Genomic DNA, 16,762 nt, shown 5'->3' on the forward strand with positions numbered 1-16,762 from the left:
CGTCCAGTTTACATCCCTAATGCCAACACAGTAGTCTACCGATAGATAACTGTTGCATAGAGGAATTAATGAGCGATCATTCTAGCCTTTCGATCATTCTAGCCTTTCCTTTCCAAATTGGTCCAAACACTGGTATGTCAAGTCATACGGAGACAATGTATTGAGTTTTACTAAGTTCTTACTGGCTGTGCCAAGCAAACATTGTTATATATAAGGAAGCGGGGACCATGATTATCATCTGATGTTCCGGATGATACAACAGAGGCCTAGACAAGATAATCAAGTCCAAAATTACACACAGCTGGTAATTGGTGATTTGTGGCTGGGTGGGCCTCTCACGTCAGAGCTTAGACTTCAGGCTCATGGCCTCTCTCTGCTATCGGGACAGTGATGATGATGGTGATGGTGATGACAGTGCTTACATATTGTTTCCCCTGGGCCAAGCACTATTGTCAGTGGCTATAAACAATACAAATATTTATTGATATTCAGACATGGAAATGTGCTCAGACTTGCTAAATGCTGTAGAGTTCCCCTATAGCTAAAAATAATCTTTTTCCAAAAAGAAATCAATTCATTTGATCACTACAGTAAAATAAAAGAATATACAACATGAAAAAATATACATATACAGGGGCACCTGGGTGGCTCAGTCGGTTAAGCATCCGACTCCGGCTCAGGTCATGATCTTGCAGTTCGTGGGTTTGAGCTCTGTGTTGGGCCCTGTGCTGACAGCTCAGAGCCTGGAGCCTGCTTCGGATTCTGTGTCTCCCTCTCTCTCTGCCCCTCCCCTTCTTGGGCATGTTCTCGCTCTCTCTCAAATAAATAAATGTTAAAAAAAATTATACACACACACACACACACATACACACACACACACACAATGTGGAACCACCTACTACAGATCCTCAAAGTGGAAATGAAGTACTCAAGATAGGAGGATAGAAAATCCAATTAATGAACCCCAAGATTTTTTGCAGGATGAGAAGAATTAAAACATCCAGGCAACACCTCAAACTAATAGCTTGGGAAGAAACCCATGACAAACTGAAGACAAAAATCACATGATGAACAAGACCTTTAAAAGAAGAAAAGGAATGCCTGACAAAGCCATTTGGTTTCATAAGTGTCCAGAGGAATCCATAACGACAGTTTTCAACTGTGCTGAGAATAACATTAAGGAACAGCAAAGGTCAGCTGGTTTTGTTTTGTAGCTTCCTGAAAAGTTCATGAATGTTTCTAACTCTTCACAGGTAAAGAAAAATCACCAAAACAAATCACTCTTCCCTGGCAAGCTTTGAAAGGAGAAGAAATGCTCCTTTCTCCGACTTCTTCTGACAACATTCCCCGAAAGGATCACAAAAATGTACATTTCCTAAATGTTCTGAGACAAATACTCAAAGCCAACCCATTGCCACCCATCACGGCAAAGAGACCCAGTGCACAGAGAATATTTACCAAGTGTCCGGACACTTTACATAAAATTACAACGACAGTAACAATAGCTAACAATTTCTGGAAACATACTAGCTGTTCGGCTTCACATGAACTGACTCAGAGCTCTACTGAGTCTATAAAGTTACTGCTGTTCCCATTTACAGGTGAGGACGTTGAGGCACAAGACAGTGAAAACTTGCCCACGGTCCAACATGACTGGGGACTGGTGACATGAGGATTCAAACTGAGCTCCAATTCCCACACTCATCCTGCCGGCCCCAAGTTTGAGTCGCTGCTGATAATTCCAATGGAAACCTTCCAGACGGTGTTCTGTAATTCCATGGAGGAAGGAGACGCTTCTGAGGAACAATAACGTATCTGGCCCTTGAGGTGACTTCCAGTGCCTGCTGAGTCCTTGGGCCATTATTTCCGGAAGGCAAACTATTCAAAACACACATTACAGCCTCTCCCAAGGCCAGCGTGACTGACAGTACGTGGAATAATTTTCATGAAGCACAAGAATGGGTCTTTGTTCTGAGGGCCAAACAGAGCAGGACCGCAACTCCAACGGGAAGGGGTGAGGAGAAACGCTGCGCTCGGGAGTCTGCTGACTGCCCCACTTCCTCCTGGGGGGCTTTCGGAGGACAAAATCATGCAAGGAGCCTCGCCTGCCACTTCCTTTCATGTCCGTGGTGTCTGATGCTTTACATGAGGCCCGTGGCATCTTGCTGTGTGATCTCCGAAAGATCAAACACATCTGCCTCCCACACGCTCACACTTTGCGATTTCGGCTGTAACAGAATAACATTGTGTACAAAAGGCACAGGGGCAGCGCTCTTTCCCGGACTCGAGCCATTCACAAACAGATGGGCAACTTTGTTACATCCGAGCATGGGTAGCCTGGTTTACTCGTCCTGGGTTTGACTCCTGTTTTCCACGGGAGAGACGCCTGTTTGAAAAGGGAAAACTCTATCGCTGTCGCCCCACTGAGCTCCACAGAGCAAGCCCCTGTGCTGCAATGCTGGAGGAAGGCTAAGCCCGAAGCCTCTGTTTAGACAGGAGGAGGGGGCTGTGCTGGACACACTTTGAACCGTAGGCTACTGTTGTCTTCGCAGGTCGAAAGGACCAAGTATCAGTAATTTCATTTCATTCAGCCTCACATTAATACCAAACCAGGTCTCTCCCCCAGTATCGCTGAGACTGGAAAAGAAAAGGCGAACCACTGAGCCACTAGGCAGCTGAGGGGAATTGAATGCCCTGACATTTAACACTTAATATTAAGTACTTTTTGGGGAAACAGTGTGTTAGGAAAACCACGAGGGGCTATAGTGTCAGAGAACAGGACCACAGTAGGAAAACAAAGTCTGTCTCCAATCCTGTTCACTACCTACAAACCACGTGACCCACCTAACCAAAGTGCATGCTCCAGCACCAAAGGGTACTAGATACAAAGTCAATGCTACAAAAATGACCAGCCTCCAAGGTTTTACACCTGTAAGAGCAGGGAAATTACCCTGCTCCTGCTTGCCTACCCCTCAGAGTCATTGCAAGGATCAAAGGACGCCGATCACACGGACATGAATATTTTTATTTTTTTGTTTGTTTTTTAATGTTTATTTAATTTTTTGAGAGAGAGAGAGAGACCGAGCACAAGGAGGGGAGGGGCAGAGAGAGGGAGACACAGAAACCACAGCAGGCTCCAGGCTCTGAGCTGTCAGCACAGAGCCAGACACGGGGCTCAAACTTGTGAACTGCGAGATCATGACCCGAGCCCAAGTTTGCTGCTTAACCGACTGAGCCACACAGGTGCCCCTAGACACGAACATTTTTAAACCGCATGGTATTGTCACAAGAAAGCCTATCACTACAATACAGCAGCAACAGGGGACAACTGGTGGGCATTATGGCCACCCTGTGTTCATTCATAACAGCCACCTTCATAACAGCACCCAGATTTCATTTGAAAGTTTACTTCTGCCTCACTGGATCCTGTCTTGGGATGGTGACCCGAGGAAACACCTCGCGCTACACAAGCCAGCGGGCTCCCAGGAAGCTCCTTCAGCCAAATCCTTCTGCTGGTGGCGAGCAGGTGGTCATGTGACCTGAGACTGAGACTGGCCAGTCAGGTGTTTCCTCCCTAGACCTTCAATCTTGACCAGAATGAGAGTCACTCTGGCAGCGGCACCTTAACTGGACCAGCATTCCTGCTAAGAGACACCTCTGGGCCCCTGTGTCCAGCACAGGAGGCTTCCAAAGTTGTCTTGACTCCTTCCCATCTCCAAACCCGGCCTTCCATCAATTCTACAAGCCCACAACATCCTTAGCTGGAGATTCCTGTTGATTGTTGCCCAAGAGCCTTGGCAGATACAGCTGTGTGCCAGCCTTTCAAAAGTTCCTACTGGTGGGGCGCCTGGGTGGCTCAGTCGGTTGGGCGTCCAACTTCGGCTCAGGTCATGATCTCGCGGTCCGTGAGTTCGAGCCCCGCGTCGGGCTCTGTGCTGACAGCTCGGAGCCTGAAGCCTGCTTCAGATTCTGTGTCTCCCTCTCTCTCTGACCCTCCCCCGTTCATGCTCTGTCTCTCTCTCTCAAAAATAAACAAACGTTAAAAAAAAAAAATTTAAAAAAAAAGTTCCTACTGGTGGGGCGCCTGGGTGGCTCAGTCGGTTGGGCGTCCAACTTCGGCTCAGGTCATGATCTCACGGTCCGTGAGTTCGAGCCCTGCTTCGGGGCTCTGGGCTGATGGCTCGGAGCCTGGAGCCTGCTTCCGATTCTGTGTCTCCCTCTCTCTCTGCCCCTCCCCCGTTCATGCTCTGTCTCTCTCTGTCTCAAAAATAAATAAACATTAGGGGCGCCTGGGTGGCGCAGTCGGTTAAGCGTCCGACTTCAGCCAGGTCACGATCTCGCGGTCCGTGAGTTTGAGCCCCGCGTCAGGCTCTGGGCTGATGGCTCAGAGCCTGGAGCCTGTTTCCCATTCTGTGTCTCCCTCTCTCTCTGCCCCTCCCCCGTTCATGCTCTGTCTCTCTCTGTCTCAAAAATAAATAAACATTAAAAAAAAATTAAAAAAAAAAGTTCCTACTGGTGTTCGTCCAACCAACTGGAATCTGGCTATGACCCTAAGCCAACACTCACAGTCATGCCCAGAACTTTACCTACGACAGTCAATTTTCAATGGCCTTCAAAGGTAACACTTGGCCTTTTAAGAGAAGACCCCTTGCAATTATCCATTATATCTTAGTAGTCACTTGTTCTCAGTTTCCTATAGAAGAATGACACAGAAGAGGCACGTCTCAGGATGTGGGGTCTGAGAACTGTGCCCAGAGTTATGTGGAAAGAAATCTTCCACCTTCGGGAACATAGAAAAGTCTCGCTAATACACTTTTGCCCTTCCCTTCCAACTGCAGACTGGTGCCTGCATCAGTAGACGGCATGGCAGGAGTCCCAGCTGAGTGAGGACCGTCCCCACCAGACTTCACTCCGTATGGAGTGAAATTAACACTCCGACATGTCTGGCACTTTTACGCACAGTATCTGACTTAATCCTCCCAAATAGCAGGGCAGCTCTGATTCTGACCACCTTTTCAGATGCGTGCGTTTTCCCCACACCACCAAGCGATTCTCTGACACCAACTGGGCGTCCTACACCTCAACTCAATTCTGACATTTTCCACCTGGAGACAACATTAGATTCCCCACAGGTGAAGGTCTGTTCTGCAAAGAAGCTGTTGGTGTGGCTTGTCGTGCATTTCCGCCCAGAGCCGCACACACACAGTCATGGGGGGCTTACTAGTCGGCTTGTGCTCCGTATCCGGGCTCAGGATCAGAACTGGCCCTTCTGTCCCCGACGCCAAGAGGAATTAATTCGCCTCACCTCCTTGAGCCAGACCAGGCTGGGCCCCTGGAAGGGATCAGGGAGGGCAGAGAAATATGCACACGCCCGGGCTCCAGAGATTGTGAGATACAATAAGAGAAACAGAGGAAAAAACGGCTTGCTCAGGACCGCACTCGGGCAGACTTAATAAATCACATATGGGTAAGTGTAGATGTTGCCCCGGTGGGAAGACTTAGTCGGAAGTCCCACCTGAGGGGAGGGCGCTCTGCTCAGGACGCTCCATCGGGACTCCAAAGGGGCTGCTCGCCGCTGGGCTCCCCCAGCCAGAAGGCTGGATGTTGTGAGTACCCGATTTGATGAATTTAGCCTTCTCTGTTCTTCTCTGTATTTTTCTCCCTCTTTATGTTTATTGGAATTGTTGAATTGCTTATATTCCCTTTCCCTCATAATTAATAGAGCTTTCCTCCACGAAACCAAAAGTGTGGCTATCGTGAATTAGTACTATTCAGAACAAGGTCTCAGTTCTATGAGACGCCACACATCCCCCCCCGCCCCCCCCCCCCAACCCCGGTCACAAGCCCAGGCTGTCACCTGTACTTCTGCCTGACCGGCTTGTATCTCAAACATTCCCACGACCTCCTCCATGGGTTAGATGAATTTGCCACAGCGACTCACAGAACTCAGAGAAACATTTGACTTACTAGATAACCGGCTTATTATAAGAGGATGATGTGAACTCAGGAACAGCCGGGGGGAGGGCTGCGCGGGGCCAGGTAAAGGAAGAGAACACGCAACTTCCGTGCCCTCCTCAGGAGCGCCTCTCTCCCTGCACCCCGGTGTGCTCATCAACACAGGAGCTCTCAGGACCCCATCCTTTTGGGTTTGTATGAAGATTTCATGACATAGGCACAACTGATTAAATCACCAGGAGCTGGCAACTGAACTCCACCTCCAGCTCCTCACCTCTCCCCCGGGGAGGGGGGGGCTGCTGGGAAAGAAAGTTCCAAGCCTCTAATAGCAAGGCTGGTTCTCCTGGCCACCAGCCCCCAACCTTTGGGACTTTCTAAAAGTCACTGTATTCACATAACAGAAGACACCTTCATGGCTCTCATCGCTTTGGAAATTCCAGGGGTTGTACAGCTCAAGGCCAAGAATGGCAAAGAACAAATATGTTTCCTGTTTAAATCAAGATATCACAGTAGACCTAATTCTTGGGCTCTGAGAAGTTAGGCAGGTGGCTCAACCACAAAGGGGAAGAGCCAGACTCGAAGCCAGGCAGTGAGAGCCAGAGCTCTCTCCCGCCAGCCTGCCCAGGGCACATCCCCAACCTCCTAGACATAGCCCTCAAGTCACGTTCTGTAATCACTGCCTCACTGGGCTATCTTCCCCAGTAGAAAGAAAGCCACCCGAAGGGTAGAAACACTCCTGAAATACTTGAGAAGGCCCCGTGTCCAGCACAGAACCTGACCCCAGCTAAGCATTCAGCAACTAACTGCTGAACAAATGAGTGATCCAATAAATATTTATTGAGCACTTACTATGTGCCAGGCACTGTGGACACAGTCTGCGCAAAATAGGTTTATTTCCAGCTTGTCATGCAGTTGAACAGATAAACGTAATCAATCCATCGTACCAACGCGTAATGTGAAACAGAGATTTCTAGACTCTGACAGTATTGAGCAGGGGTCACAAAGGACAACCCCTCACAGAAAGTGTGCAGATCCATGGTACAGAGCAAGGAAAATAGCTCCAGATGATTGGGACTTTGGGGTCTGGTGGGGCAGGGGGAGAACTGTAGTCAGGGGACCTGAAGACTTCCCTGACAATTATTCAAAGACTTTGAAAACAAACAAAACAAAACAAAACCAGAAAAGGCCAGGCCAGAGTAGCTGGAGCAAAGAGCCAGACTGTATCACGGATGCGAGTCTTTTTCCAAAGAGCGAAGGTTCTCTATGGCAGAGTGAAGGGACGGCAACTGCATTCTTCGTAAGTCTCTCTGTGCAGAGGAAGCAGGACAAAAAGGAAGGCAGGGAGTCAGTCGATGGCAGCCATCCTATGGGGGGTGTGGTGACCGGGACAGGGTGATAGCGGGGAGCTGGAAAGCAGTGAATACATGTGAGGTGACCGCTGGTGCTGGGCCATTTGTCAGGGGTGGAGAAGAAAGGGGACTCATCTATCTTTCCAGACCCCACAACAAAATGTTCTTAACTGCAAGATTAAGCTTTGTCACAATATAAGGACAATGATGTGGCCTTTCCTGTATGAAGGTGGTGCCACCTCTACCCAAACATATTGCAAAGATAAGACCAAGACTCTGATATGGAGAAGGAACCCTCAATGTGGGGGAAAAACAATTTTTTTAATGTTTATTTATTTTTGAGAGACAGACCGTGAGCAGCAAAGGGGCAGAGAGAGAGGGAGACACAGAATCCAAAGCAGGCTCCAGGCTCCAAGCTGTCAGCACAGAGCCCGACGCGGGGCTAGAACTCACGAACTGTGAAATCATGACCTGAGCCACAGTCAGATGCTTAACCAACCGAGCCACTCAGGCGCCCCAAAACAATTTTTTTAAACACAGCTTCAAAATCAACATAATCACTAATTGTAGCCTAACACGGGAAGAATGGACTTCGGAGCCTGAGAAACTAGGGTCCCACTTTCAACTCTAACTTTCTCAGATGTCTAACCTTGGCTGCATTACTCTACTGGACTGAGTCTGTTTTCTCATCCGTGAAGAAGGAATAACACCACCACTCCAGACACTGTGTAGGAGACTAAGCATTAACATGCACAAGGAGTGGCCAGAGACGTGAGAAGCAGTAACTATCGGGGCACCTGGATGGCGCAGTTGGTTAAGCATCTGACTCTTGATCTCAGCTCAGGTCACCATCTCACAGTTTGTGAGTTCAAGCCCCCCATCGGGCTCTGTGCTGATGGGGTGGAGCCTGCCAGGGATTCGGTCTCTGCTTCTCTCTGCTCCTCTGCCATGTGTGTGCATGCACGCACACGCTCGCTCTCTCTCAAAATAAATAAGAAGCAGTAACCATTATTATTAACATAAAGCAGCACCCTCCTTTTAGCCATAAACCACAGCTCTCATTGAAGGAATTAACTTTCTAGCTTCTATGAAACGTAGTATTTTACCTACTAAGAACTTTAGTAGTATATTCTATTATATAAGAACACATTCATTTAACATTTAGAGATGGATTCTCTCTCTCAAGAAAAGAACAGGATAATTACGAAAATAAAAAAGTGATGGAGAAGTCCTGAGCACACACACCCTCACCCATCCACACACATGCATGCACGCGCACTCACACACATATGTGCAGCTAGTCTAGGATGGGAGGGAGAATTGCATCATTAATGAATGAGCCTTCCAGATGATTCTGATGCAGGTGGACCTTGTGTCCCCAAATCAGGACCCCTGTGCTGACCAAGGCCAGGCCCCATAGTAGAGCCTCAAGAACAACTGTAAAATGCAAATCATAAAAAAAACAAAGAATTATTCTATATTTACACTTATTAAAACTGTATGATACGGGGTGGAAGGACAGACAAAAAGATCGATGAAACAGAAACAGACACTGACAAGTAAATAAAAATCTCAGTAAGGATACAGCTTTTATACTCTTAAGGATAAAGCTTTTGCTCTGGCACTTTCCATGGCTATTTTATCTTCCAGAAAACACCTAGAGATTTACGTCCGTTTTACTTACTGCTTACGAGTACTCCGCTGGGAAGAAGAGAGGTCAGGACCCAGGGCCTGCCTGCTGTCTCCATGTTCACAGTCAAGGCACAAAAGCATTCATAAACCAGTTATTACAATGCAACATGGCAAGTTCTGTAATAACAATAATTTCATCTACTGAAACAAAAGAGAACTGAAACAATAAATCGGTCTAATGATCTGATGCCACAACCACATACTAAGAACCAAATGTGCGACAGACACAAAATGTCTGTGCAAAAGAGAGAGATACACACTAGAGGAGTCGCCCCTCGGCCCTCAAAGCTCACAAGCTTCGTGGTGCCACAGATTAAACAGCTGACTACGATACGATGCCGTGCACGCGCTCACCCAGTCGCTCACCCTGACGGGTCTTTCCTAAGCACCTTCTACACGCTTCCAGGCACCAGACTTACATCAGTGATCAAGACAGCAAACATCCCTGTCTGCACAAAGCTGACATGACAACACCCAGAGACAAAAACCAACAAAATAAACAAGCCTAACATACAGTCTGTCAGCTGGTGGTAAGTGCCAGGGAGAAAAACCAGGTGAAGGAGAGACAGGATACGGGAGGGGTACAGTGTTAAATCTGCACCAGTTTCAAATAGTCCCTGCAGCTCTATGACAATGTGGCACTATGTGCTTTGCTCCGGCTGGTCAAGTGTGTCACAGACATGGGTCTGAAAGGACAGACCAGGAACGGGCTCTGCTGGGCCGGCTGGGGTGAGTGGGCCGGGCCACGGCCAGTCTCCGGAATGACATGAGCACTGAGCAAGCGAGTTCCCTCATTTCCCTTCCTTTGCGGGAATGTTCCTCCCGCCACCATGAATCACTGAATGACTTCACAAAGCAAATGCCTGTGTGTCTCTTACCTTTGCCAAAACATTCCCATCTCCTCCCAGGCAATGTGAGAAGCTTACACAATTACGTCAGTCCTTCCCGGGTCAGGAAAGTCAATGCCAATTTTGGGGCTTCTTTTTTATATATATATATAAAGGAAACAAGCAATCACAGTATAAAATATGAAGACCAACAGAAAGTATAAAGATTCCCAATATTCTTAGACCCAGGATTACCTGTGTTCACATTCTGGTATGTTCTTTGTCTGAGTGGTGGTTTAACATAGCTAGCATCACTCTGCATCGACATAACTTTATATCCTGGTCTTTTTGTTTTAACTACATAATTTGTCAATTACTCCATGTGCATTTCTCTGCTTCAAGTCAACGCTGTGTGGATGTCAATTTAATGGCTATGTGACATTCTGTTCTACTGATGCTCTGCTTAGATTTCTGACTTGCCATCATTATCAATTACCCTGAAGATAACCTTATGCAGAAAGGTATTTCAAACAATTCCCTCAGAACGGACTACCAGAAGGAGTAGTACAGGAAGCCGCGAATACGCGACACGAGCCGTCACTGCGTAGGTGGTCCACACCTTACCCAAGCTGAATCACCGCACCTCTCGGCTGCAGAGACAACACAGAAGCGACTCAGCTCTGGCCGCCTTTTTGGTCTTGACAGTAGATGGTTTTAGAAGCGACACGTTTACCTGCTGTCGGAATCCGAGGCGATCTCCTTTCTCCCTCCAAAGCGGATCTGGCACTGCACGGAAAAAGAAGCCGCTGAGATTAGCAGTTGGGATGGGACACTCAAACGTCACTAACAGCCCACACAGGCCTTCGGGGTCATGGGACACACAGGGCCAGAAACTCCAGGTACCGAGTCGGGGTGTCCCCTTCTCCCAGGTGTCAAAGCCAAGACGTGAGGCAGCCTTCCAGCCGCCACCTACAGAAGCCTTTATCTCCCACTTGCACAGAAGGAAGGCGTGTGGGAAAACAGTGCTAAGAGGAAAACTGAAGTACACAGCCTTGTGCAGATTTTCTAGGAAGCTTCTGTATGTCAGCAGCTGACTGTCTGAACACAGAGCTCCCCACGGGCGACAATTAATACTTACACAAATCTGTGGTGATGGGTGCCTTTGGAAAGGGCCCCAGAGTTGTTATGACTGGCTAGGAAATTATGGCAGCATGATTCAAGCCTCAAACATGTCATCTGGTTGTGCCGAATGACAATTCACCCAGGGTGGATACAGATGAAAGCAAACCATTCTTTCTTTTCTAATTGTGGTAAAATATAGATAACGTAAAATTCACCATCTTAACCATTTTTAGTTATAGCATTCAATTCACAATATCGCACAGCCATCAGCCACTCTCTCCCCTGTGGGGAGCAGGCTCGCAAGATTCCGGAACTTATTCATCCAAAGAATGAATGCATTAATGAATTTAAACGATGTATTTGTCAAAACACGTGGGACCGCATACTTAAAATTGGTGTATTTTATTGCATGCCTCAATTATATGTCAGTAAGATTGATTTTTAAAAACCATATATACACTTTCACCCACTAAAATATTTAACAACAATAATAATAACAGCAGCTCTGGGCATCAGCTCCAATTTATTTCGGTTCAACGGCTACACTTAAAGTGGTGCCAGGGGCGCCTGGGTGAATCAGTCGGCTGAGCACTGAACGCTTGATTTCGGCTCAGGTCATGATCTCCAGGTCCGTGAGTTCAAGCCCTGCATTGGACTCTGCACTGACAGGGCAAAGTCTGCTTGGGATTCTTTCTCCCCCTCTCTCTTCCCCTCCACACCCTCCCCTCAAAATAAATACACTTAAATATATAGATATTTAAATATACGAATTAAAGCTACTTAAATATACGAACTGCCTCAGAGCCTGGTGGGAAGGATTCAACGGGGAGCGCTTAGCAGGGGGCCTGGGACGTGACGAGCGTGCACTAAATGATGCACATGTGACTCACGCAGGCCAGGCCGGCACGCTGACGCCAGCCTAAGCCAAAGCTTGCTTCCAGGCGAGGCTTCCTCCCTCCTGCTGCCCTGCTCTTGTGCCCGGGGCGGGGGGGGCTAACTCCAACCACGACCTCAGCTCCTGGAAGCGTTGCCATCAAACTGCCTGGAGGGAGACTTCAAAACCAACACCAACGCTCCTCCCACGGGACGTCACGAAGACGGGGGCCTCCAAAGGTAGCAGAAAGTCAGGACACGGGCGCCCCTCCCTCGCTGCTCTGGACTGCCTCACCTGCCCTATCGTTTCCTGGGGAACACCGCCAGCCTCACTGCTCCCAGAAGGTGGGAGTAAGTCCGCGCACGTGGAAGGGCAGAGATGACCCCCTGTGAATTGTCTGGCACCGTTACTCGACCTCAGAGGCAAACGCGAGCTTCCCTCTTACCTGTTTCACTGCATCCAGGAGTCGCTCCAGCAGAAACTGTCTTTTCAAGTCATTGTTCTGTGATCCTAAAATGCAACAAGGCGTCATTAGTTCTGTTGCACGTAAGCCTTTTATCGAGACTTTCTGCCACATGCTGTAGGGCTGTCCCCACCTAGCATCAGCCGCCTCTGCGAGGAGAACAAGACCAGGTACCAATAATCTACATCATTACAATGGAGTCTGGCCATCTGCCTGTTAGGCATCACAGGAAAGCAGCTAAACTAGTATCCCCGAAGTTGAAGAACGTGTCCAGCATAGTCTAACCCAGGGTTACCCCACCTTGGCGCTTCTAACGTTTGGGCCGGATCATTCTCTGTGGTGGGGCTGCCCTGTGAACGGCAGGGTGTTTAAAAAAAAATTTTTTTTTCAACGTTTATTTATTTTTGGGACAGAGAGAGACAGAGCATGAACGGGGGAGGGGCAGAGAGAGAGGGAGACACAGAATCGGAAACAGGCTCCAGGCTCTGAGCCATCAGCCCAGAGCCCGACGCGGGGCTCGAACTCACGGACCGCGAGATCGTGACCCGGCTGAAGTCGGACGCTTAACCGACTGCGCCACCCAGGCGCCCCTGAACGGCAGGGTGTTTAGGAGCATCCCCGGCCTCCACCCACCAGATACCGAGTGCACACACATACACACACCCTGGTTGTGGCAACAAAAATGTCTCCGGATGTTACCAAATGTCCTCCGGGGGACAAACTGCCCCCCCAGGTGAGAACCCACAGTGTAACTATAACCGAGGTTCCCTAGTATGGCAGGCACTGCCCACTGGCTGACCTCACTCTCTCCAGCATCCTTTCCTCAGGCCACCTCCTGCGGTACAAGCTGCAAAACCAAATTACTCCTTTTCGCAGCCTCTTTTGGAAGGCTGGCCTTAGAGAGCAGAGGGCCGTGGGCATTGGGGAAACCACGCCTTCCTGATCAAAGAACAGATGGTAATCGCTTCATTCCTCCTTCCATCCTTCACGCCTTCACCATAAACACTGTGGGGGGAGCCAGAGCATCACCGGGCAGCCATGAAGCAACAAGCTTGGAAGGAAGGTCAAGGGAATCACAGAGACTCCAGCCCTGATGCCATTTCACTGCTGAACCAATACCAGAAATCTCCCACCTCTCACACAGCAAACAACCCTGTTTGCTCAAACCGCTGTATGCTGGGCTGTTACTTGCGGCCAAAAGCATTCCTAACCAATGCACGTAGCATGTGCTCAACTTCCGTTTATGAGGATCAAAGGCAGGCACACTTTAAAGCACCAAGCAGAACCCTGTCAGAGCTACATCTGCGGTCCCTTGCGAGGCCCAGGGACCCCAATCAACAGAGACACGGCTACGTACTGTGACGCACCAAACACAGAACAGAGTCATTCCAAACGAGACTCAAATTCAGAGGTACGAGAGCAGACGCCCCACGCCATAAGCCTGGAAGTGCCACCAAGCTGCTTCTCTCTTGGGCAACTAAACACGGGCTTCACCAGGGAGTACCAGCTGGGCATCACCCCACAGACGGTCAGCGAGTCATCCAAATCATGCCAGGGCCACTGGGCTGACCACCACTGGGACCGCGTGTGGAGCACTTCCTGCGTGCCAGCCGCTACACTCAGTGCTCGGCATGATCACACCCTGTAATTTCCACAACCACCCTGCAACCAAGGGATCGGGATCCCCCCCCCCCCCACGCCGCAGACGGGGAAGGTGAAGCTCAGGGAGAACAGCATTGTGCGCGATGCACTCAGTATTAATCTAACTTCTACCGTGTGCCAGGCAGTGTCCCAAGTGCTGGGGACACAGGAGTTAAGTGGTAGACAAGAGCCATCTTCTCATGGAGCAAAACTTCTATTAGGGAAGAAACCCAGGGCACCTAAGTAAACCTACAATGGGAGGACGTCAGAGAGTCATAGTCGGAGGAAAAGCAGATGGGGTGATGAGACAGGGAGGAAGCAAGAGGCCCCGGCGGCCAGGGTGGCGGTGGAAGGCCTCTCCGCCCAGCCGACAGGTGAGCTGAGCCCTGTATGAGGACCAGGAACAAGTCTGGAGAGCTACGGCAGACCAGCATTCCAGGCAGAGCAGGCAGCCAGGGTAGATGCCCAGAGGCAGGAACAAGCTTGGTTTCTAGTCTTCCAGGATCAGAAGGAAATCAGCTGTGACTTGAGCAAAAAGCCAAAAGAGGAGACAGCAGGCAGGAGCCAGTTGCAAAGGGCCTCACGGACCAAAATCACAGGTTTGGGGTAGGTTTTGTTCTCATCTGAATACCACTTGGTGGAACTGTGATCCTCAGTCAAGACCATGCCCTTCCAGAGTCTACGTCCAGGCCACCACACAAGGCTGCTGCCTCACTCCAGACCCAGAGATAAAGCCAGTCATGGACACACGGTGACACAACTGACTTCCCGAATTCGGCCACTGTTATTTTTTCTGGAGGGCTCTGAGAAAGGATGGCCTCCATGTCATTCCCACCTCACCAGGCCATGATGAAGCATCATTCAGGACGCCTGAAGATGCCACCTGCCCAAGACCCCCCAAACAGCTCTCTTGATACCTGTGTCTGTCAATAAATCCTACTCTTTGTTTAACATGTTTGGCTCCCGCTCTTCTCTCTCTAACGCCAGGATGGACAAGTCGGGCTCTCCTTCTTCCTTCTTCCAAGTACTGCATCCAGCAACGCTACCTGGCCTTGGGCAGTGCCAGCTGGAAACTCGACAAGGCTTTCCACCCTGAAATGCCCTTGCCATTTTCTTTTATCATAAAAGTAATTTATGTGATAGAATTAGCATATGACCCATCTATTCCACATCTGGGTAGACACCCAAAAGAATTGAAAGCAGGGTCTCGAAGAGATACTTGTACACCCATGTTCACAGCAGCATCACTCACAGTGGCTGAAATGTGAAACAGCCCAAGTGTCGATCGACAGATAAAGGGATGAGCGAAATGTGGCCTATCTACACAATGCATTATTATTCAGCTGCAAAAAGGAAGGAAATTCTGCAATCTGCTAGATGGATGAACCTCGAGGACATTATGCTAAGCCCCCAAAAAAGATAAATACTGCAGGGTGCCTGGGTGGCTGAGTCGGTTGAGCGTCCAAATTCAGCTCAGGTCATGATCCCGCAGTTCATGGGTTGGAGCCCCGCATCAGGCTCTGTGCCGGCAGCTCAGAGCCAGGAGCCTGCTTCGGGTTCTGTGTCTCCCTCTCTCTGCCCCTCCCCCACTCATGCATGCGCACGTGCTCACGCTCTTTCAAAAATAAATATTAAAAAGGGGCGCCTAGGTGGCTCAGTCGGTTAAGTGTCCAACTTCGGCTCAGATCATGATCTCGCGGTCCGTGAGTTCGAGCCCCGCATGGGGCTCTGTGCTGACAGCTCAGATTCTGTGTCAGATTCTGTTTCAGATTCTGTGTCTCCCTCTCTCTCTGACCCTCCCCCACTCATGCTCTGTCTCTCTCTGTCTCAAAAATAAATAAACGTGAAAAAAAAAATTTTTTTTAAGTGGTTACAATGGTGAATTTTGTTATGTGTATTTTACCACAGTAAAAAACAAATCAGGAGAAAAAAATGTGCCAAGAAAATAAAAATCTCCATCATCTTGCTACTGGTCATTTTTAGCACAGTGATTCTCAAGTTTTTGGATTCACACAAATCTCCTGGGGTCTGGTTCAAAGGCAGGTTCTGATTCGGCAGTTCTGGGTGGGGCCTGGAATTTGGTATTTCTCACGAGCTCCCGGTGATGCTGAGGCCGCTGGTTCCTGACCCACACCTGAACAGCAAGGACGTCACAGCCTATGCTTCCTGACAGGCATGACGATCCCGTATCTCTTCTACAGTGTCTTGAGCCACTGCTTTTCCTAGATGAGATGTCAGCAGCCTCCTCTGCCCTACCTTGCAAAGCCTCTCTTTGTGGTGCGAAAAAAGGCCTGTTCACTACGGAGGACCGATCTGAGGTTGTGCGGGCCTCAGCCCTCCATTCACCCTTCCTGGCTGTAATCCCTCTGCGGGTAAGAAGTGCACTTGTGTGACACCCTCCTGACCTCAGAAGAGGCACCTGTGGCCACCCTGGCCCTAACTGCGGACTCAGAGAAAGGAGTGTCGTAGGGCAAAGGGAGCCCAGGCGGCCTTGGGGGTGTGCAGCCACTGCAGGGGGTGCCCGGGAGGCCACGGCCCTGAGGAGCAGTGGAAGGAGCACCAGTGGAAAGTCACAAGGCATCATGAGTTATCTCCATAGGGCTGCTTGCTGGCCATGTGACAGGGACACTCACTTCCCTTCTCTGGGCACTGGTTTCTGCATGAGATCATGTTCTCCTAGCTCTGCAGTCTGGAACATGGGGCCCTGGTGGAGACAAGGCAGGCAGAAGAATCTATGCCACCAGGGTCCTTCCTGCCTTCTTCCAGTGAAGAAGGGTGGCGGGGGGTGCCATTAAGGGATGGACATTTAACCCTCGACACAGATAAAGTGGCTCCATTC

The 16,762-nt window shown here is 49.3% G+C and overlaps 1 protein-coding gene across 10 annotated transcripts in view; it reads right to left on the bottom strand.

Moving 5' to 3' along the window:
- SNX29 (sorting nexin 29) overlaps positions 1 to 16,762 on the bottom strand; it is a 499,996-nt gene that overhangs the window by 469,287 nt on the left and 13,947 nt on the right. For 9 of the 10 annotated variants that reach the window (XR_006963587.1, XR_006963584.1, XR_006963586.1 and 6 more), the window contains exons 2-3: positions 12,265 to 12,329; positions 10,557 to 10,609 (exon numbers count right to left, since the gene is read on the bottom strand). Coding sequence is in view for 6 of the 10 variants with exons in the window: in XM_047087507.1 (XP_046943463.1) it covers positions 10,557 to 10,609; positions 12,265 to 12,329 (118 nt within the window). In the remaining 4 variants the exon portion in view is untranslated. Of the gene's footprint in view, positions 1 to 10,556; positions 10,610 to 10,961; positions 11,130 to 12,264; positions 12,330 to 16,762 lie in introns of those variants that run through there. The other variant, XM_047087508.1, reaches the window with a different exon arrangement.

Source organism: Lynx rufus, unplaced genomic scaffold (assembly GCF_022079265.1).
Source record: "Lynx rufus isolate CCGP_SWC_20201006 ecotype Redwood Valley unplaced genomic scaffold, mLynRuf1.p SCAF_23, whole genome shotgun sequence".
NCBI classification, from domain to species: domain Eukaryota; kingdom Metazoa; phylum Chordata; class Mammalia; order Carnivora; family Felidae; genus Lynx; species Lynx rufus.